The following is a 24,110-nucleotide window of genomic DNA, read 5'->3' as shown; positions in this document are numbered from 1 at the left end:
GAAAAGCAGTGCCCTTGTGCTTTAGCTATGTTTAACAAAATCTTCTTGCAACCCAGTGAAAAATTGCATTTTGTCAAGTCAATGCGACACAGGAAATGACGTAACAAATTGCTGAGCAAGTAGTTAACTTCTTGCCTCAGGAACTAAAGCTTCCTTCCTCCTCAGGCATTGTTCTGTGCATCAAAAAATGCAGGCTGTGCCGTAGCAAAAGGCAGAAAAAGGGTAGGGTCTTGAAAGCCGAGTAAAATGTAGCTCTAATTATTGAAGGAATCCTTTCACCTTCAGAGCTTTGCAATGATGTAAAAGGAAGGTTGGAGAAACTAGTGAAAGGACTTCAGAGTTCTGATTTGGTCTGATGTAACAATAATCACTAGGAAGTGCAAAGTGCCCGTAAGATGGGATGCTGCCTGAAGCGCTACGATAAAAAGTGATGATTTTGTTATTGTTACGCATTCTGGCACTGTTTTTTCGCACCTTAAGAATAAGACATTTGTGAAAATCTTGCAGTCATAACTTTTTCCTGATTAAAGATAGGTTGGAAAAAACCTCGTAAAATTCTAGCCTGATCTGATATATCACATCACCCCCTTCCCATTTAAAATTTTTGAGTTGAATTCAATATTACGTCCACCAATATGGCTGACGTCCTCTTGGAACACATGGTTTCCCCTAGACCTAACCTGTTTCTATCATGACCATTTGTACCGAACCTAACTCCTTTACATTTTATAGGGGGTGTTAAGGGACTTTTGAATCACCCTGTACTCGTTAATTTATCGGATATAAGAAATATTTAGAACTGAGTTAATCCTCCCAAACAGGAACTGGAGAAGCATCTCAACCACCAAATTTACATAAAGCCCAAAAATGTGATTGTATTTGTGCAAAAATGCCAGTGCCACATACACCCTCCTTGCCTATGATAGCTATATAATAAACTACGTACATGCCAATTTTTAACCCTAATCAACACTGTAGATTTTAGCCGAAGATTGTAAGTTACCGTCAGTTTTATGAAAGTATTGCTTTTCTACTTTAACGATCCGCCGCTTCTACATATCGAATTCCTACATGTGTGTATCATGAAAGCTTTGACGTGAATTATGATAAAATTGCAAAGGATTTCTGATAACCATAGAGTTAAAGTGATAACAAACATTCTTTGAAGTGCTTGTATTATGTAATATCATGAGACCGGTATTTCAGTAGACGTGCTCGTATTCCTCATCTCCGAAACTCACCATATTTCCAGGATCTAACCGTGACGATAATTAAATATGAGTATATGAAACAGATATAACAACAAAGAATACCCTGGCGAGAACTCGAAGTAAGAATTTTCAGTCAAGTTCTCGTAATTTCCATTTTTACTCGTACAAAGATCTGTTTTACAAAGGTTGCAATTATTAAGTAATACAAAGACTATTTTAAAAAAAATAATTGTAGCATGGCACCTTCAAGGACGTATTAAGGTAGCGTAACTACTTACCAAGTACTAAAATGAAATAATCAAAATAGACCTATACTTGTTTTGCATTTCTTGTACAGTCACGGACACTACTGGGTTGTAATGAACCCATTGAAAGTAAATGGGTTTATTATAACTCGACAATCCCCCCGAACTAATTCGAAGGCAGGGATTAGATTGAGATCATACAGCTTTGAATGACGGTACTAAAGTACACTATAACTTATAATAGGTAACATACATAAGCTATTAATCAGGAGCTTTACTTTTTATCAACTAGACCTGACATCATATTTTTTGTTATTGAATAAATATTCATTTTCTTTAGTTTTCACATTAATTTCCTTGCCAGGACAGATGTTTTTATACAAATTTTAGCGATCCTAACTACACGTGAGTTAGATAATGAATACCTGCTGTTATATCGCTATTCTTATACAGTCGTTTTACCTTTCATGTAATAATAACAATAACAAAATTAATGTACATATTATTGTATATGGACATGTAAATTATATTAACGTATTAAATATAAACATTTATTATTAGTATAATAATTATTAATATTATTATTTCTGAGACATTTGGTTCGGACCTCTCTGGAAATATACATATTTCTAGATACATGCTTGGGCATCCCATTCTTATTCATATCCTGCCACGGGCACTCTGGGTTTCCACCACCTTACTGAATTCCATTTTAGTCCTTACAACCCAGAACTGTGAGCGTCTGTACAGAAACATCTGTTTGATTCTTCATCAGGTAAGGTTTCGGCTAAGCAAAACCGTAATGACTGTTGAGATATTCCAACAATTGTCTACTGTTCCTCATTTTCCCACGTATTCGGCTTGTTTTCTTTCTTTGGGCAGATCATTCGCAAAAAAAGGAACTTTCCCAAGATGGCTTCATTTCTACCTGAGTTTCGTTGCTAAGAATGGGTTTACCGTTGCAGGTATAGACAGTCTTCGAAATCCGTCTAAAAAAGAACGCATTACAATGGGTTTGGCTGCTGTTCCTTGAGAGGGAAGGGAGTGGGGTGTTGAATGGACATTGTAGAATATTGCTACAAGGTGAAATGTACAGACGCCATCACCTTCGGAACTCTATGGTTTTCCCTAGAGGAACAGTTATGAGTACACCAATGTACGCTTCAGTTTTCGTTCGGATTTAATTTAGCCTGCAAATCCGACTAGCTTGAATGTAGAATGGCCTCATTGGCCGACGCACCGAGTGGCTGGCTCGCGGTCTCGCCAATGAAGGTTCTGGGTTCGAAACCTGACATGGATGTTTCGTTGTGGTTGGGTCTTCGTCAATTTCATCGAGTCATTAATCGCGATTAATCAAAAGTGGAAGAAAAGCGACGTAATAAAAAAAATGGCTCGCATGTGTATCCATCAAATGTGCTGAAAGTAACAAATGATTGCCGTTGAAGAGAGATACACTTTCTAGCACAATCGCTAGTTTTAGCAAGTGATAAGTTACAACTAAAGCGTGTTATTGTTAGAAAGACAGGTTACTTGATTTGATTTTTGTTATTTAGCGTCGCTTTTGTGCCACTTTTAGCTAATCACGACGATGAGGATGAGTTGACGACACGATGAAATTGATTTGGTTGATTTTTACTTACTTTTTTCTGTCAATTTTAACTTCGCGAAGATGAAGATAAGTGATGATATGATGAAATTAATGAACGGACACTCACAAAGAACACCCATGCCCAGGCCGGGATTCGAAACTGGAACCCCTGGCGCCTAAGCGGGCCACGGAGGTCTGCTGGGATAGGTTACTGAAAGTAATTGTAGATAATGTATCTGTAGATTTAAGCAAAGCGGTGAGTGGTTTCTTCCAGCTCATTTTTAAACTGTCTTATGCACAATCGACGCTAATTTATATTTTCTAAGCCAATTTTCCATCACCATGTTCAGACACTATTTTTTTCACTATGTGAGTGGCCCTGAACTGAAGTAAAAAGGCCAATAAGCAGAGATCAACATCTCCTCCAGCATCAGTACAATGCCGACATCCGTGGCGGAGTGGTTAGCACAGCTCGCTACGACGCTTGGGGCCCAGGTTCGAATCCTGGCCTGGACGTTCTTGGTAAGTGTCCGTTCATCAATTTCATCATATCATCACTTGTCTTCATCTTTGCGATTAGTCAAAACTGGCAGAAAAGCAAAGTAAAATAAACCAAACCAATGAAAAGCATCAACACAGAATAAAAAATGAACGACCGTAGCGCTACACAATTTGTCTGCAGTTTTCGTAGTCGATGATTTCGATGAAATTGATAGTTTTGAGGTTTTAAGCCCAATTTATGCACAGAAAGGCTAATCGCGACTGAACTTTCAGTTTAAGTAGGATCCGAACAGCTTTGTGCCTCCACCGGGGTATCAACCCGGGACCCCTTGATTACAATGCAACGACGTTACAACTACTCTACTGGGGAGACCTCACCTGGTGGATTCCATTATAAATCGCTTCCAGTTGTGTCTCGATCTTCGCAGTTTATGGTACGTGCTTTCTTATTAATATGTATGTGTCAGTTGTTAACGAGTTCTGACTTGAAATATCAAGATGCAGTCAACAAAGCGTTGTCCAGTAAAGTGTATATCCTATGTATACCAAACAATCTTTACGAACACGTGTAAAACGTTGCTTTTTGTAAATGTAAATACTGGGAGCGTCACTCTGTTACGAACACGACAAAAGGAAGGCTAGAAGTTGGGATAATCGTGTGTGTTTTATGTACAATCACGGACAGTTCTGGGTTGTAATCATAGCATTAAAATTCAACGAAGTTGTTAGAGGGAGATTATTTCCATAACATCTTTGGCTGTTATGCATTTGAAGCTTCGGAACGAGTCACAACTCTCGAAGCAGCCAATGAACGAAGCGAGCCGCTGACGTCAACTCAACCCAGAACCTATAGCTAAGCACCCTGCTCAGGCTCTTAACGCCCACTAGGCTCGCTAGACAGACTCGCGTAGTCTGCTGGAGATGTTCCGAAAGTAATTCGACTCTACAAGCCAGAAGTGTCCGTGACTGTACGTTTGGATAATGTAGTGTATAAATGCGTTCCTTTATGAATATACAGTCAAGCGAAGTTGAGAACGGAAGATTTTTTTCCCCTTTGACGACACAATTACTTGAGTGCAACTCGCAGATTTATGTGTCAAGTTCTCATGTGCCTTGTGATAGTCTGCAGAAAATAGTAACGTTACAGGGTACAACCGGTTTTTGTTAACGTCATTAGCTAAAAAACATTTGGTACACAGGAAGATAAAATGTAGTCCGACAACGTAACTTGTTTTATTTATCAACTTCAGACGTCACCCTGAGTATGGTAAAGACGTGGTTATATTTATGAAACTTCCTAGATTTCAACAAAGAGGAATAAAAATCTTTTGTGGGTAAGTGAAATATATTTCCCCGTGACTTGACGTATCGTAGTTAGTAAGTAATTGCCCATGGCCCATTTTAGTGTATCAGATCAACAGTGATGGGGATAGTGTGCTGCGGAAACAGTTATACTACAGTCATTGCGAAACATAATACTCAGTCATATTTTTATTTTAGTTTTTTAACATGGCTTTTCAACAATGCAGTTTGAACTTTTTTATACACTCAACTCAAGGCGAGGTGCCGACTTTTTCGCAATATACGTATTCAGGATCTTCCCCAATACACATTACGGAATCAAGTAGCAGTACATTAGTGTACTTTACTCTGTTCTCTCTGAAATTCCGAGCAATCTTCATAAGCATCTTTAGTGCATGAATCTTGTATTCATCAAGTACCTTGTTCAATTCCTGACACGCCCAAGTTTTATCAGTTTTTGGAGATGTTTCTTTAGATGTCTACGGATAATGTCAGTAGTGGAAGCAGTTTAAAATGATATTAAAGTGTTGGCATACAGCAAAAATTATTTATGCAATATCACAAATGTCAGGCTTAATCGCAAATTACTTATGCGTGGCGTGCAAAGCCAGGGTTCTATGTTCGAATCCTGGAAAAAAGGGTATGAATGTGTCAATCCCATTATTTATTTCGTATATCATCCTCAGCCTTGTGATAAAGCTAAGAGGTAAAAAATTGATGTGAAATAAAATAAATTAAAATAGAGAAATATCAACAAATTTAGAATTAAGGCGAGGAGAGACAATTTCCCCTAATTTTTTTTCCTTGGGCAGCTACCGATCACTGTTGCCAACTTCGCTCTTTTGGAGCCAGATCTGGCTCTTTCGTGCACTCGTTTGACTGTGAACTGTGGCACCCGCCCTCTGCCCCACTATGATGCCACCACTGGCTCCGGCCCATAAATACCAACTTTTGCCATGAGTGTACATTTTGCACGTGACGTGATATTCGTATAGCTATAGGCTGCGTAACTCACCTCTTCTTTCCTCCCCATGCTAAGATGAAGATGACAATTTTGTTATCCGGGAACCCTTTATTTTCGATTTTATATTAACATCATTGGATTATTGAGATGGGTGATGCCGCCAAATCTAGGCGGTGAAAACTAAGAATAAATTGCCACTTTAAAGCTAACGGTAATAGCAGCACCTCCACCCCTCTGACAACTAAAATTACCCTAGTAGGTACTTTATGCAGCCTTCGTTAATCTAGCTCCTTGAAAGTCCTCTTTAGCTATATAATGGTGAAATTTAGCTCTATTATGCACATCAGGTTTGGTAACACTGCCAGGATGGCCGGAGGAGGCAAGGAGAAATGCACTAGGCTTATGGGACCATTATTTTATTCGTTCTCTCGGGAATATCAAACATCCGATGACGTAGAAAAGTACATGGACGGAAAAAGGACACGTTGAACTATGTCATAGTAGTAGGAAAAGTCGAAACTCCCATTTTATGAGCCGTAACTTGAAGTTGATGTCCCATAACGAATACATGGGATTCGGTAAATACTAATTCATCATATTTTTCAAAAATCGTATAAGGCTTAATAATCAACTTAGGAAACCGCTTCCACTTGCCACATGGGGAGAAATTCCTGCTCTTCATTTCTGGCGGAGGTCTTTTTAGTAGCATTGCTCATTCCGACGATATTTTCGAAAATTCCTCTCTCCTTTCGAAAAACCGATATGATATTCCAAATTCTGAAATATTACAACTGCTTGGAATTCCTTCTAGAGCATTCACGTGATATTAGCGTGGTTTGATTTCCCTCTTGTTAGATACAGTAGTTTCGTGGCTACGTAAGCCTATTTTTAATCAAATATATCTAGACAACAGCAAAAGCAAACCATACGAAAATTCACGTAGTGTTCTGGAAGGAATTACAAACAGATGTAATTTTGCAAAATTTGTAATATCATAGTGGTTTTTCGACATGAGAGGAGGTTTTTTTTTTTTCGAAAACGGCTTGGCTGGCACAGGACAAAGATCCAGGGAACCTTAAAGAAATATCGAGGTTATGATTTTATATTAAATAAATTTTGATTATATAATCAGTGCATGTATTTATTTGAAATTACAAAACACGTGGAGTCGAAAAGGAAGTTTGTATTAATCAGATGAAATTCTCGATGTAGTCTGTATATTGTGCAAGGAAGTAGTACAAATGCAATGAAAATGAATTTACAAATTAATGTAAGATAAAATTGCCGCCGTATGTTCAGAATATTTGCAGGATGGTCCCTTCTTTCCCTGTCCCATCTCCGTTCCCCAATACTCTCCCCCACTCGCAGAACTGTGGCAACGTTGGAAAAGCCGCTCCGAAGTTCCCACGCCAGCTGCAGAGGGAATTACGGAACGGTTGCGGAGGTTAGGGTTGAATGGGAATTCATTTCCATTTACCGTCACTAGAGCATATGGTATCGGAGGAGGGAAATTTTCCACGAAGATTTTTACAGCCTTCCTATCAGATTGTGGCTGTATCAGTGGGTTTTTTAAATTTCCGCCGCTTTATCTGACTAACTCTAACACAGTTTAAATGCAATCCTGTTCTTTGGGTCACAATTTATAGAATACAGTGTTCTGAGCGGGAGCTGAAAATTTTGAAACTTGGAGGGAAATTATTTCCCTTCCTGAATGGGAAATCTGCGCGTGATGCAAGAACATGCTCTACCCGGCGATCACTTCAGTTCACTTCACTTGCAGTGTGGTCTGCTTGCGTACGTCACTGTAGACGGGAACCGGCCTAGGAAAGAACTTAGTATCGTGGTTCGCTTCAGTACATTTGTTGTATATTAGGTAAGGAAGCAGGATATAGACTTTTGTTTTAAGTAATTGATTATACTCAATATCTGTTTGTAGCAGTCTTGTAGTTAGATACTAAAGTAGGAATACATTTTTTTTTAAATATATAAATTGGGGTGGAAGTCGCGAGACAAAATCGTTTGTCATTTGTTGGATTTTACCACCATCGTTACCACTGCAGCAAACTTTGTTCTTATGGAACTAGATCTGGTTTTATTATTTTTTTGTACTTAGTTTTAAAGTCGTAAAATAATTTCAATAAACTTCAGGATTCGCAGGAGAAAATGTGACTTTAAACCTAGCCTGTTGTGTAGGTTAGCTCGTTTTCAACTTTCATGCAAAATTTCGCGCAGTGAAATTGTGATCTGCGATAGTGTAGTGGCAGACTCGATCGGCTGTGGGGGGGATTTGATTTCCGGAAGGCGTAATGCATAGTGCCTTTGTATCCCGCTTTGGGCTGGAAGTTCGGTCCCTATTAGCCTATCTGATCATAATGCACACACCGAAGAGGGAAATATATAAGAATACCCCCATGATTTATTTTACCAATGAAAATGAGGGAAAACATTATTTAGCTCCGTATAGTGTGTGTAGAGTCAAAAATATTAGATCCCTCCGATCAGCAATTGCCACCTTCGTAACGCAAGCTCTTGATTATTCAAACTTTCATATACAAAACTCCTCATGATGACAGTAACTTGAAAATGCCATTAGTACGAGCTGTAAATATTTTAGACCCAGCGTCGTGTGTGGTTTTTACTCAATTTAGAATCTGGCCTTTTCTGTTGATGGCATTTGGCAACACTGGCCTGTGATTGAACGTGTTGTCTAGGTCCTTGAAGGTAATTCATACCTAGTTTAATGCTCTGCACAAGGAAGTGAATAGGTGCGTTAGACTATTAGATCAAATGCTTGGAGTCGCATTTTATCGTAGGGAATGTATTAATTATTATTATTACATACTGTTCATTCCTTTAAACGCATTTTACTTCAATGCATGTTGGGTGTTTTCTTTTCACGTTATACCTTACATTCACAATAGTTTTGTGATAGAGAATATGTAATTCTAAATTGCATTGAATTTTGGCGAGAAGCTATTATTGTGGCAATATTTATATTCGTGAGACTGACCGTGAGAGGCGATGCGACGCGTTCTGTTGTAACAAAAAATGAGACGGATCAGGCTGAGGACACTTGAGGGCTTACGTTCTTTTAACGTAAAAGATCGGGGTTAGTAAGTTCATAATCATTTAACCTAGATTGTAGGGAACAGTCATGTGGGTGAGGAAAAGAGAATTTAACAGTTTGACGTTGCGAATGTCCCTCTTACATAACATGGCAAGACCACTCAAGCATGCTTTGAGCGGTAATGGTTTGATTGAACGGAACCGGCTGTTGAATATTGCATTGCACGTTCGATGTTAAAAGTGAAGGTCACTATACAGATGTAAATGCCGAATGTAGAACGATGTTTTACTGATGTTTCCGTGTTAGTTGTTTAATTTTCTAAGCTAACTTTTCACAATGAACGCGTCCCATTTTTTACGTTAACATCAGTACTGATGTTATATCTAAGCAGATAAAAGCTGTCAGTACCTTCCAACTGTTTTTTTTTGTGCTGCTAGACCTAGACAATATTTTGGCCTTGCAGTTATTTCAGCATTTGAATCACTTTGCACATTTCTACAGAACCACATCACGGTACAAATATTTCCATTCAGGATGCATAGACTGACTGCATTTTGCAAACTAACGTGGCTCTGGTGCCCGGAATTTCAGGCCATATAATCCTTTATGGAACTGTGTGGTTGTCCCTTCTATTTCATCTTATCACCAGTCATCCCAATCTTCACAATTAGACAAACCAGTAGGGTTCCCTTGACCCTCTGTACCCCCTGAAGCAAGTGAAATATTTTGCATGGTTTATGAAGATCTTGTTTATGAAAGTTGATTTTTAGCTCTCGAAAATGTGTTATTGTGAAGTAAAGTGTGTGTTATTTTACAGTGTAGCAGAACAGCCCGAAGGCTTCGCGCAAGTGAATGTAGCACCCAAAACTACTTTCCACATCATCAGCTATAATTTTACATAGTTAGGTTAGGATTGTTAGGTTTGGTAGTGATAGTTATTTTCGACGTGTTCTTTCGCTATTTTAGTGTGCATTCAAACAGTTTTTACTAACAAAAAGCTGCAAAAATATTCCGAAATTGCAGGTTTTAAGTGGGCCATTCTTTGGGATCAAATATCTCCGATGTTTGTGCTTTCCTAATGCTGGGACCACTTTTGCATTACGTAAAACATTTAAATCTGTAGATTAAAAAAAAATTGATGTGATTCTCAAGGGGGTACAGTGGGTAAACTGCCCCACCAGCAGAAACTAAAAGTAAAATAAATCATTTATTCTTATGTACAGAGGTCCAATCTGATGGTTTTGGTGACTGAGAAAGGTGTAGGTGTATTGAATTTTTCTCAATTTTTTTTGCAATCTTGAATGTAACCATTGTGCTGAATTAAAAGGTGTTGTTGTAAAGAATAACATCTCGCGTAGATCTCTTGCATGTACAGTTTATTTACACATACCTTCTCTTCTCCGTATATACATCTTTGTTACAATCCATTAACTGCTTTTGTCACAATACAGAGAAATGCACTTAACAGGGCTTCACTCTTAAGAGTGCACTATTTAGCATAACGCTAACCTGCTCTCGCAGTTTATAACGCAAGAGTCCCTACGCCTTCCTCTCATTCAGTAATGTCCATCTTATCTGAGCTATGAGTGCACTATTTAGCATAGCACTAACCCGCCCCTGCAGTTTATCATGCAGAGGTCCCTATACGTACGATGCTCACTCTATGCATCCATCTAACTCAGTAAAAAACTGTCTCAATCCATCGGGCTTTGTATCGGAGTATCTGAGAGCATAACAAGTCTGACCTCGGTATATATACCTCGTGACAAACTGGCCTGCACCCAACCACCGTGGCAAGGCCCTATTGTTACTTTTCAAACAGGAAAGCGGTTGAGGGATAACAACTATTGGCTACTGGGCAAAAAAGCAACCTAGGCAAGAGCATTTACAAATATCCAAACTTTTACATATATATATTTAAATTTTCCAGCTGTGTGCATTAAAACCGTGCATCAGTGTGTTAAATATGGTAATCCCAAGTCATGTAGAATAAATGTAAAATTCCAATCTTGAAGCTACTTCAATTTGATTTTTGTACCTTTTGACAATTTTGTTAACTAGTCATTTCAGAAATTCATAGAGCATTAAAGCATAACTTTGCAGTTACAAAGGAGTTATATTTATCTGAGTGGTTTTGGAGAAGGGTGAAATTTGTTGGTTTTTGTAGTTCTTGTACTTAACCTGACTGTGCACAAAAGGTAATGATTAGGGAGCGAAAGTTTATGACCTAAGAAATATAGGTATATGACCTATAGAATGTCCTAAAAATTTACGTAAAAAATGACCACTAAATTTGTTAGTTTCAGGTTAGAAATTGAAATGAAAAGGAAATTAAACAAAATGCAATCTTGCTTTAAAAAGAAAAGGCACCAAATGATACCATATGCACATTTCAATTAATATATGCAATGAGGATTTCCAATGGAAACAACCAAATAATTTTAAAACAATTTAATGAAAAGGTTGTATACACTGAATAAATTGATGTAAAATACATTAATTTCCCAGTTTCCCCCAGACGGACACCTGCTGCTTTCCTCCAACACCACAAAGACTGTCACCATTTCTTTTGCTTGTAAATTGCAATCCTGCGAGATATATATAGGCCTATGTTCACTTGGTGAAAAGACTCAAGAATATTACCAAAATGAAAGAAGTGACAAAATATGATGATAGAATACACCGAATATTGCGAAAAATGACGGGAAAATGCAGAAAATTTGGGAAAATGACCTAAAACCTGAAAATTGGCAAAAAATGCACTTTAAAATTACCTTTTTTGGGTTCTAGACGAAGTGTAAAATTGTCTATATTTAATGGGAATCGTGTCAGAGATGTCAGAAAAAAGATGACATTTCATCAACTTCCACTCCCTAGTAATGATTGTTATGCAAGGGGCATTTGAAATGTTCTTGGAATAACTTGCGATAACATTACCATATGTAAACACACTCTTAAAGAGTCGTTTTTTTTCCCTTTCAATGAAGATGCGAGTTCATTTGAAAATGGAGAAAATTTAACAGCAATGATAAACTTAGCAAGAAATGGTATGACCTCCAAAGTATTTATTGACACACATACCCCCTTCCCCCTAAAAGTTGAAACTGTCAATTTGCCAAAGTGGGCTACTGAACTTTAACATGGCATGAAATCATTGGTGATCCTGATGTGCCACCACATCAGAAAGTAAAAAAGATGCAGGTTATTATATTTGAAGGGTCTATGAAAGGTCAAATACTTATATAGTTCTAAACTTTTTGGCCAAGTGAGTTTCTTATTTCGTTGTAATAAATATTTTGTGAAAAAGTTATCATACCATATTTTGCAACTAGGCTTCTACACTGTGTAAAATTATTTACCAAGAGACAGTTATTGACCGGCCATTCCTTGTAGTTAACAGATTTTTTTTGTTTGCCTTACATGTGTGCATTTCCTTTCCCAGTGGCACAGTGGCAATGCAGTTGCCTTGTCAATAACTTGTGGGTTCGATCTCCCAGTGGAGACCATATTGCATAGTAGTTAAGTTTCAATTTTAAAACTGTAGTTCAGTACTGATTAACCTATCTGAGCATAAAATGGACTTAAACTTGCATTAGTTTATCTCTCAAGTCAAATAAGAATGGGCCTCCCAACAGCATAAAGTAATTCTGTTCTCTGGCATCAATCTCAAATGGAGACAGTGGTTCACATCCCAGTTTAAACTGCCAGATTAAGGTATAAGGTTAAAAAAACAAGTAGAATAGTGGGAATCGGAGCTTACTTTGGAAAAGAAAAAAATACTGCCTGTGGTCTCTGAAGGTTGAGAACCACTGCATTAGGCAGACAAAATACATCATGACTTGCTCTGTGACCAGGTTTAGCGACCATTAACACCAATCATACACATAAAATTTGCATGTTCCTATGTCAGATTCAAACCTTGAAAATTATATCCTACTATTTACAAAAACTAATGTGTGTGTGCTATTTAGATCTGTTTAATATGAAATATGAATATAGCTCTAAGAAGAAAAAAACATGTTTTCCAACTGCTGCTTATGTCTAGCTATGAATTCAATTTCAAAATGGAATGTACCTCGAACCACAGCTACCATATGTTCAGTGTGTGTATAAACAGGCTCCACTGTCCCTCCAGTAGTAAATGAAGGAGCTTGTCCCCATAGATTTTGAAGGCTGCAAATAGCCTTAACGACTGAGCCAACAAACATTTTGATTTCAATCGATCATTCATCATTGTGGAGATTGCTTGGGTCATACTTGGCTGGATGCATTGGAAATATAACTGAAACCAGGTGTTTTAAGGTTCCCGTGTCTTACATCATAAACCAAAATTGTGTATTGACAACTATTTTATGGTGTGGTCAGGTTATTCATATTTTTTTCCTTTTTCAGAGAAGAGCATGCCTCTGCCGGAATTGACTAAGACTGCTCCTGATTTCAAGGGCACAGCTGTGATCAATGGAGAGTTTAAGGATATCTCTCTTTCGCAGTACAAGGGGAAATACTTGATTCTATTTTTTTACCCACTAGATTTGTAAGTATGAACATCTCTTATCAATGAACTTGCGATAGAGGAAAGTGTACAATCTGATAGAATATGTATAGCATATTACTTCATTAGGACTGGAAAACTAGGTTTCCAATGCAGAATTGTAAAATCTGTGGTATATTGTCAGCAGCTGTTTTCAAACTTTTGCTTGTATGCAATCTGTACATCACTGTTTGGCCATTTTGTCTCTTAAGTTTTGAGTTAATAAAACCAAATTGAAGAGGTGAGAAAATGTAATGAAGCCTCTAATATGTGGTAGAGAAACAGGCATACAGTAATATAAGATTATTGTATAATTTGCACTAGCTTTTAAGTTCTTTGTGTGATTTTTTTTTTGTAATAGAGCTGAAATAACTATCAGTAAAATCATTCTAAAATCTGTTTTCAAATAAATCTTGAGTACGTATAAAATAATTTTGTATTGCTTCAGTGTTTTAGGAAAACTGTCATGTCAGTTGCTTTGGGATGAAAATTTATAGAGTATGGACCCTCTGACTGACGGACTATTGCCAGAATTTAGATATGGTGGGCAAATTCTGATAGCATTGCTATGCACAAGGATTTCTTCTGGTTAATTTATCATAGTAATTTAATTAATTAAGATTATCGTTCGTGTTTTACTATTTTCATGTTTTGATAGTGAGATTAAACTTATTTATTCCCTTATTAAAATTGAACTGCAAAATTTTATTCACACTGAAATGTTACCAATAATAAATGAAGTAGTACACTTCTCAACTTATATGACCATCTTGAATATTTTCAGTGTCTAAAATTTGTTAATGTTGCAGCATTGCTTTGGAGCACCAACTTAGATAAATTTCTTTACCAGCTGAAAAGCACTGTCATGAAAGATTTAAATTTTCACTCATTCCTTGAATGAGAAACTGTAAACCAGCATTATACACTCATTGACAAAAAAATGAAGCACCTGGAAGTAGTAGTGGAAATGAAATGAAACTGCACCTGTTGACAGGTTATGTGACTTTTGCAATGATTACAAAATCAGATCAAACTGACAACAGTGTGTGCACTATGGGCATATATCTTTTACTTGATCTTTGTTGGTTGTGAATTGTAGGAACATTGCATAAAGGTTTTCAATTCGAAATAAGTAATATGTGCGAGGTGCTCCTTTTGCAACTTGAACATTGGAAGGCAGTATTAATTAGACAATTAGGATTTTACCCAAGTAGATGTGATGGGCATGTGCTTGTGTGGAGATGCCCTGCTATGTGTCTCTTGCCAGGTGTTGTATCCGTCTCTGAAAGTTACCCAACTGCCCTGAAAGATTTCAGTTTAGAAATCATCAGCACATTGTGCTAAGATGCCAGGGGTCCTGGATTCGAATCCTGACCTGGGCATGGATGTTTGAGTGTCCATTCATCAATTTCATCACTCATCCCAATCTTCTCAAATTAGCCAAAAGTGGCAAAAGAAGCTAGTAAAATTAAACAAATATTACTTGACCAAGAAATCTGTAACCATATTCCAACATATTATGAGGGAATGAAGCAGAAAACTTAATATAAGGGATTATGAGATTTGTGATTCTGTGTTAAAATTGGAATGTGAAAATTTTGGGAACTTGGAAACGCTGCACTGGCTAGTGGTCCACTTGGAGAAAATCACTGTCAAATCTGAAGGCAGACATAATTAAGTTCAGGGAAATTATATTTATTATTATTTTGCAAAGTAATATGCAATGCACAAAAATTAATTTCTCACAACCTTGCCAACATATTTCCTTAAGTGTGGCATGAGATTTCCTGAATGTAAGGTATAGGTGTCGCTAACCGTTGCATTCTGCACCAACTGCAAAACATGTGCAAAGCTCTTAATGCAAGAGCCAAATATCAATTACATCATTGACAAGAAGTAATGTAGGCTCGCAGCTAGTTGTAGCAGAGAGTATAGAATTTGTTCTGATTGTAGGTAGTCTTATAGGCTTTTATTTTTAATCTTGTGTGGATTTCATGATGAGTGTGCTCCAGATTTGCTCACGCAAATGTGGTGTTGAAGCATGTAAACTTCAATTAAATTATATATAGCTTGTTGGTAAAACTGTCACAGACTACATTGTCCTCAATTGTATACAGTGTATTTTTGTAAACCAACTAGGTAAACCTTTGTTTACTTTAATTTTTGGATCACATCACTAAAACATTTGCAAACATTTAAGCACAATGAAACTTGTCGTAATCTCAACCAGGCCACCCGTACACGCAAGCGTGAAGAGCACTCGAGGGCTTGCCAACATGGCAGTTGCACTCTCTTGACACGTCACGTGAAACCTGCCTATAAGCTTTTTTTTTTCTCCAGAATGCTTGCAGTAATTACTTTCGTGTATGATTTTACTAATGTTTTTATCTGCTCAGCTGAGGTTTCAAGTGTTCAGATTTGATAGTGATTTCCTCCAGGTGGACCATTGGTGAGTGCAGTGTTTCCAACATCGCAAAAATTTCTCTGCATTCAATTTGAACAAGCAGAATTGTAAGTTTTTTTCGAGCATTTTTCTTCCAACTTAGGTTTTCTTTTTGATTTTCTACTATAATGGTGGTTTAGTATTTTAACCTCATGATATGTGAGAATGAAAATCTCTTGGCACAGTGTGTGTAGTCTGGTAGAATGCTACCCTCTGCTGGTACCACATTTACAATTTATGGTAAGTTTTGTAAGAAAAAACTCAAATTATGCTGTTATATTTGCTCGTCAGTTACTTGCTCTGCAATGTAGTGTATGCTCAGAAATAGTGTTTCCCTAATTCTTTTGAGCAGTTTAACTGCAGAACCGCAGATGCAAACTTTTATGATAATGCAGTTTAGATGGGACTCTGCTGTGCTCTTCTTACTTCTTACTTGTCCTTAGTCCATTTTGTGTAGTTATGTTTATTCTCTTCATAGAAATTAATATAAAAAGAACTCCTGTAAAATTACTAAAATGAATAATCAAACTCTGCTACCAGTTCACCGATAATATTTTCCAGATCAACAAACACCTAGCTTGGTAGTTAAGTTTATAGTCATGGGCAGTCCTGCTTAAATATGACCCATTAGAGTAATTTTCAGTCCTTGTATAGATAAATAAATCCTTACCAAGTTTGGCTTCATGGAATTTCTTCTTTCAGCACCTTTGTTTGCCCAACTGAGATCATAGCATTTTCCGATAGAGCAGAGGAATTCCGTAAGATTGGTTGCGAGGTTGTTGCTGCCTCCTGTGATAGTCACTTCAGCCACTTGGCTTGGTGAGTAATGTTACGTGCAATAAATTATAATCTAATTCATATGAAATTGCATAAAGTAAAGAATTTAGGAATAGTGTCTAGTAGTTACTCAATAATAAAAGTTTCCAGTTTCAGTTGATAATGGATCCAAAGGATATGAAATACAAGATTGCGATGCAATTGTTTTGTAAATTTTTGCAAACTTTACACCCTGAGAATCGGTTAAGGCTCCACAAGACCTTTGACTGAAGCCAGCCAGATATTTAAAAAATAAAATTACATATGTGTAGAATTCCTTCTAGAGATTCATGTGGTTTGCTTGTGCTGTTGTCTAAGAGATGTGTGATGGAAAATAGGCTTACATAGTCACAAAACTATTGTAATACCTAGGCAACAGCAAAAGACCACACAGAGATTCACATGAATGGTGTGTTCAGAATTTAGAATACATTTTTTAATTTTTTTAAAGAAATTTTCGAAAACTGCTTGTGACATTGGCCAAAGGTTATGCATGCCCTCAAGAAAATTTTTAGGTCACTTCAGATTACCTAATGATTTGGCATGCACTATGTAGACATTTCAGCAAAAAATGCTGGGTAGACAAAGACTGAACCCAGGTCTGTGGCATACCCTGCCATTGCTCTACCAACTCACCTGATTTTTTGGTGTGTCTGTTGTCTTTGAAACGCTGATGTCAGGGTGGCGACAAATCTGGATAACAGGGAAAAGTCAGGTAATTTGAGGTGTCAAAAAAAGTCTGAATTTTGTAGAATTTTTTTTTTTATAAAAAATCTTGTTATGGAACACTGCATGGGAACAGGAAATCTTGTTGCTAAGTTTCGGCCTGAACTTTTAGGCCCCTTTTATGCACAACACAACCACGGCGCCAGAAACCAGTGATGGTAGGAGGAGAGACAGAAATTTCCAGAGGGGCAGAAAATTGTTAGGCCTCTAAATATTCCGTGGAAAATGCATTGAATTATAATTTTTTTTTTGTCCATTTGTGAGTAGTAAGGGGACAAAAATGTCAACAGAGGGGATGGGAGTGGGTGGTGCTGTCCGATAGTTGTCGGACATTGTAGTAAGACATTCTGTTGGACAAACTAAAGGAACATGGAAACAAATAGGCTTCATTCATACAGTGATTTTTGTCTAATATCGCCACCCGACAAAGTATCTCACGAATGCAGATTTGTGTTTCAAATTTTCGTGATAGTATTCTATATATCCAGTTTTGTTGGATTCTTCTTGATATCTAAGAATAGTGCAATGTCATTGTAAATGTATGTTAACTTGTGCAAAACCAGTAATACATCAGGATCATGAAAGAAAACCTTCGTAAGCACTGCTACATTAAATAAGGTGAAGTGAACCAGAAGAGGAATAAAATTCCAGCAACATATTTGCAGTCTAAAGCTGCTCTTGTTTATGCATGGAACTTTTGTTGGATGTCTTTGGACTGCAACATCCAACAAAAATCAATTCCATAAGAGTGCCATGCATGCAATTTCTGTTGCATGTTGTAGTGAGATACTTTGTCAGGTGGCGATATTCGACAAAAATCACTGTGAATGAAGATTATTTGTTTCCATGTTCCTTCAGTGTGTCCAACAAAATGACTTACTATGATGTCAGACAACTATCGGACAGCATCACTCGCTCCCATCCCCTCCTCTGTTGACAGTTCTGTCCCCTTACTACTCCCATACGGACAACAAAAAATTATAATTCAATACATTTTCCACGTAATATTTAGAGGCCTAACACATTTTTCTGCCCCTCTGGAAATTTCTCTCTCCTCCTGCCATCACTGGTTTCTGGCACCGTGGTTGTGTTGTGCATAAAAGGAGCCTAAAAGTTCAGGCAACAAGATTTCCTGTTCCCGTGCAGAGTTCCATAACTATATCTTTGGGAATTTTGTCTTGATTGACTTTTTTAGACTTTTGACACCTCAAATTCCCTGACTTTTCCTGGTTTTCCAGGTCTGTCGCCACCCTGAAATTGTATTTCTTAATCACTATCATCTCATTTAGTCGTAACTTTAAAAATAATCAAGTATTTTATTTTAAACTTACTGTGTGTGATAAAATTCCATAATCCTTCCCTAGCTTGTGAATTGTAATAATTTTCCAAATTCACTATTTTGCTGTTTGAATTCAAATCATAGAAAATAGAGAAATTAATTCAATTTCATAGAAGATAATATTGGTACTTAACAAATCCATACCTGGATCTGTAAGAGTTTATTATTTCAATTTGCAAAGACATCGATTTAGTTTAGTTTGTAATTGTCAGGGAAAAATGTAAATTTTGTCCTGGAAAAGTCAGGGAATTTCATTTCTGCTTGTTTGTAGCCACCCTGTGATTTTGACAGTGGCTAGTTTCTCCCAGCACAGAGTTGTACATTTTTTTACAATTTCCAATTTCTCATTTGGAAAATTGTTCAATAACTTTGGTCTGGCTTGTGGCATATCAAACATGGAAATTACATGATCTTGCTAAATATGATTTAATTTTCTTTCCTAGTGATAAGAATATTGCCTAAAATTGCACTGTTTATTTTTAATATTCTGTTATTCATAATTGTTTATTAGATTTTTGTGTAAAGCAATAAACTATTGTTTAAACAGGGTTAATACTCCACGCAGAGAAGGTGGCTTGGGTACAATGAACATACCTCTGTTAGCTGATAAAAATGCATCGATTGCAAAGTCCTATGGTGTTTACAAGGAGGATGCAGGCATTCCTTTCCGTGGATTGTTCATCATTGATGGCAAGCAGAATCTGCGCCAAATCACCATTAATGATTTGCCTGTTGGCCGCTCCGTTGATGAGGCATTAAGACTAGTGCAGGCTTTCCAGTACACTGATGAGCATGGAGAAGGTAAGTACCTTAGTTCTTGGTGTTCACCTTTTTTAAGTCTCTGCATCTTCTATTGGTTCACTGATGCTGCATCTTCTATTGGTTCAGTGATTTTTCATTCAACCCTAATTGCTATAGATGTTGAAGTTGTTTTGTTTACTCCCTCTGTCCCATAATTATTGTCTGGTACACCTTTGGTTGTTGTCTCATAATAATTGCCCAATATTCAAACTGTGACATTGGTGTGTCATAAAACATAAACATAAAACAAGGGAATGAGTCATACAACTTTACTACTCAAGGATCAGTACAAATTGGGCTTTCCATCTGCCTCTTCGTCTGTCATTCCTGTACTACCATTTTGGCATACTGGACTATAATTATGGGACAGAGGGAGTACCTGCATAAGTCCTGATTGTTTGATTTAGTTTATTTTACTTTGCATTTCTGTCACTTGTGGCTAATCATGCAGATAAGAAGAGTGATGATATGATGAACACTTGCAAAGAATGCCCAGACAGGATTCGAACCCAGGACCCCTGATTAATTCAATTCTGTACAAATAATGTAAGAAAAGAATTGCGTCAAGTAAACCAAACTACTTACTGGAAAAGTTGTAAAAGTTGGAAGTGGCATGGTCAATAGGGTAAACGGGTATAACTATGGCCTTCCTGCCACAACAGCATGCAAGTGAGGGAATGTCAATGGAAACCATCCATGTATGTGAATCAGCCAGTGTCAAAGCTTGTTGCATCCTTATTGATAGGGTCTGAGTCTCTGCATGTTATTGCCTTTTCCCTGCTGGTGCACCATGTACTAGAGAACATTGGCACCAGTGTATCCAGGTGACTTAGCATAGTGTTGAGGCTCAGTGTAACAATGTTTCAGGGCTAGTTAATGTGATGGTGGCTCTCTTACGTAGGTGTACACATACACACTCACATGTATATTCACTGTACCCACAGTCAAATACAAGGTGCATCTGAAAAGTTCGGTGAATGGTCTCAGAAAATAAAGGAAACAACAGTTACAAACAAAATAACCTTTACTGGCCTTCAAAGTAATCACCATTAGCTACCACACACGTCTGACATTGGTTGTAAAGCTTTTGGAAACTGGCAGCAAATGCTTCTTGTGGAATCTCTAAGCACCGTGGTTACGCGTTGTTGGATATCCGCAACATCTGCGAAGCGGAAGCCTTTCAGGGCTAATTTAAGGCAGGTAAACAAACTGAAGTCTGCCGGTGCCAAATCTGGAGAATACGGAGGGTGTGGAAGAACAGTAACCTGGCATTGAGCGAGAAAGTTGACCACTCGGATTGCAGTGTGTGCGGACGGGCGTTGTCGTGGAGGAAAGGTCACTGTCCACTTCGGTACAGTTCTGGCCGAACCTGCCGGATGCATTGAGTTTCAAACCTCCCTTGTAAACTTCCGCATTGACAGTTTGACCCATGGGTAGAAATTCATGATGGATCAAGCCCTTGCTGTCAAAAAAGGTGAACAACATAGTCTTAATCTTGGATTTTGTCAGACTTTTTTTGGGAGGCAGGGGAGACTATGAACACCATGCCATTGACTGTCGCTTGGTCTCTGGATCGTATTGGTAGCACCAGGTCTCATCTCCAGTAATGATTGTTTCCAAAAACTGCGGATTCCGGTCAGACACGTCGATGACATCTCCAGACATTTACATCAGAGTTTGCTTCTGCTCATCTGCCAGCGTGTGCAGTACAAACCGGGCACAAATCTTCCGCTTTTTCAAATGGTCATGAACAATAGTGCGTACACTGTCTTTGCTTAATCTGAAACTCTTCTGTAACTCTTCTGTGATCATCTGCAAGCATCCGTCGCACTCGTTCGATGTTGTCTGGGATTGTGCTTGTTGACTGTCGACCCAAACGTGGCTCATCCTAGACACCTTCCTTTCAGTCTCTTAAAGCATTTAAACCACTCAAACACACACTTTTTTACTTACTGCTTCAACACTGTACACTTGCACTAACATTACATGAGTCTGTCGCAGTTTTCCCTAATTGGAAGCAAAACTACATGTTAATGCGTTGCTCCATTTTGCACTCCATGTTGCAATGACACGAATTCGCACACTCACTCTGTTAGCTTGGTCGCAGCATGCACCACTGCTTCACTTCAGTGATTTGCACGATAGGGGGTTGCTTGTTGACATGTCTCTCAATGCGCATGCATGGGCATGTCATCCTAACCAGTGCGGTTTTTCAAATATGGGATCATTCACCAAACTTTTCAGATGCACCTTGTATTCACCTAGCTTACAGCTAGACTAGGGCCACAGAGACTCTTCAAGTAAAATTTTCTTCTCACCTTGTTTTTTTTGGGAATGGGATACCATAATTTCCCTTCCACTAGAGCACAATGCTTTGAGGAACGAAAGAAAAGACACAACTGTCGAAGAAAAATATTTCCATTACATGATTTTTTATGCATTTGAAAAGCATCTTCATGAAAATCTCCTTCGAATAGAGGTTAATCACAATGGGGTGAATGGTATGAATCTAACTAGTGATAAACACAAGATCATATGTTCCAAGACTTCAGTAGTGAGATTGAGAGTCTAGCACTGCATACTTTTCAACCAATGTAGAACTGTATGAACTGTGGCCATGTGATCTACGGCATCATGCATTGGGCTCCAGCTACGGGATGCACGCAGGTTTGAGTCTCCTGGAGTGAAGTGTAACAACTTTTCTCCTGAAATTTTGGCCAGTGTATGGGACTGGTGGGTACCCATAATCAGGAGGAAATAGGGGAGCTATGAATGAGTACCGTAACCCGGTCACGGAAACCTACAACAATGACCACATGTCACTCCGTAACCTCAGCAGGTGGAAGTGAGGCCAGCGGCATCTCATCTTTACAAGTAAGGGGGGGACAGGGAGGTTAACTAATTTTTGTGCTCTAGATTAAATTACTCAATTGAACTCTATTCAATGTCCTATTCCATGTATGTAACTACAACTTTGTTTTGCCTGGAGCAACACCTCCAATAGGCTCCTTGTCCTGTTTCTTCTCTATCCTTCAATGACACTTGCATGATTCTCTTGTTATTTTACTTTTTACATTCATATATAAATAAATATCTAAATCCCAAATCATTTGTAATTTGGAGAAAAGACAAGTTAAATGCCACCATGTGGTGCCAGTCCATATATGGAATGCTTGCATCCTGGGCTTTACCAGTGGTGCTCAATGTATGGCCAATTAGGAGTGTAAAGGCTAACTAACTAACTCCCTAGCCTTCTTAAACCCGAAGGTTCATGGCTGCAGCAACACAGGCCTTCCATCTTTCCCTATCTTGAGCAAGTTCTATATACTCTTTTCCATCCCTACCGATTTCCCTTAGGTCCATCTCAACGTTGTCCCTCCATCTTCGTCTTGGCCTTCCTACAGGTCTCTTACCATCAGGTTTCCCAACAAGAATCCTGTAAACTCCTCTTTCCTCTCCCATTCGTGCCACATGGCCTGCCCACCTAAGTCTTCTTGATTTAATTATTCTAATAATATCTGGACATGAATACAAATTATGTACTTCTAAATTATGTAACCTTCTCCACTCACCTGTCTCCTCATCCCTTTTAGGTCCAAAGATTTTCCTAAGGATTTTATATTCCAGAGTGTAAAGGCTAAGAATGGAAATTAAATAAGTTCCCTTGTTTCAGTATGCCCTGCTGGATGGAAGCCTGGTGAAAGAACCATGAAGCCGAATCCCAAGGAGAGCAAAGAGTATTTCAAGAAGGAATAAAACACTAAAGTACTGGATTCGTTATTCTTGAAAGAAACTACAATCAGTTACCAACACAGTATTGTTCTGTTCACATTTGTTTTGTCAGGTTCACTTATGCCTAGTGTAACCCACTCAGATAAGTGTTTGCATACAATTCAGTTGCAACATTCATTATGGACAAGTCATTTTCGTAATTTATATGCAAATTCTACAGCTTTTACAATTTAATGTTCGTTAATCAGTATGTAAAATATCCAAAGTAGGATATTTCAGAAATGGGCAGTTTTTTAAAAGAAAATTTAGTAGATGCAAGCAGATTGGAATTGTATTCACAATAAACACTAATGTTTGTATGTTTGATATAAGATTCATTGTATTTTTGTTCCAAATACATGTTCAACAATTATTTTTTTCTTTTTTTGTGACATTTTAAAGATATTTAGTGCACACTTTTCTAAGAACAGTTTTAGTAGATACATATTACAGTAGAAGTAAGATGGCCTGGAGTCCTTTTTTTTTATATATATATAAATTGATACATCTAGGTAAGGTAATATTTTGAAATTACTTTGTAAGGTAAAGTTCCCCATGCGTATAGCACCGTGCCATGAAGGCACATTCATGGGATGTGGGGGTAGTGCCACACACATTCTTGATCTCACCCATTTAGGAGGTAATGTGATCAGCACCATGCTCTGCTCACCTTTACCCCCAATGTTGTTGGGGAAACTAAATGTTTCAGATCTAGTGTCAGGCCCTTCAAAATCAGAAGACTAGAAAACTCCAGACTCCACAATAGAAGAATGAATGAGTGTAATGTACTCTTCGCAACACCTTA

The 24,110-nt window shown here is 37.9% G+C and overlaps 1 protein-coding gene across 5 annotated transcripts in view; it reads left to right on the top strand.

The window, feature by feature from the left end:
- The window catches only part of LOC145983947 (peroxiredoxin 2-like), a 53,035-nt gene extending 29,357 nt beyond the window's left edge, over positions 1-23,678 (top strand). For 2 of the 5 annotated variants that reach the window (XM_083117143.1, XM_083117144.1), the window contains exons 2-5: positions 13,271-13,412; positions 16,555-16,671; positions 19,281-19,534; positions 23,208-23,678. In XM_083117143.1, coding sequence (XP_082973269.1) covers positions 13,271-13,412; positions 16,555-16,671; positions 19,281-19,534; positions 23,208-23,290 — 596 coding nt within the window. In that variant the 3' untranslated portion in view covers positions 23,291-23,678. Of the gene's footprint in view, positions 1-7,526; positions 7,685-8,557; positions 8,577-8,844; positions 8,921-13,270; positions 13,413-16,554; positions 16,672-19,280; positions 19,535-23,207 lie in introns of those variants that run through there. The other 3 variants (XM_083117146.1, XM_083117147.1, XM_083117145.1) reach the window with 3 other exon arrangements.
- Positions 23,679-24,110: the final 432 nt, after the last annotated feature.

Source organism: Lepisma saccharinum, chromosome 2 (genome assembly GCF_977018435.1).
Source record: "Lepisma saccharinum chromosome 2, izLepSacc3.1, whole genome shotgun sequence".
In the NCBI taxonomy this organism is placed as follows: Eukaryota; Metazoa; Arthropoda; class Insecta; order Zygentoma; family Lepismatidae; genus Lepisma; species Lepisma saccharinum.
The sequence above is the reverse complement of the archived record's forward strand: the minus strand, read 5'-3'. Positions and strand labels throughout refer to the sequence as shown.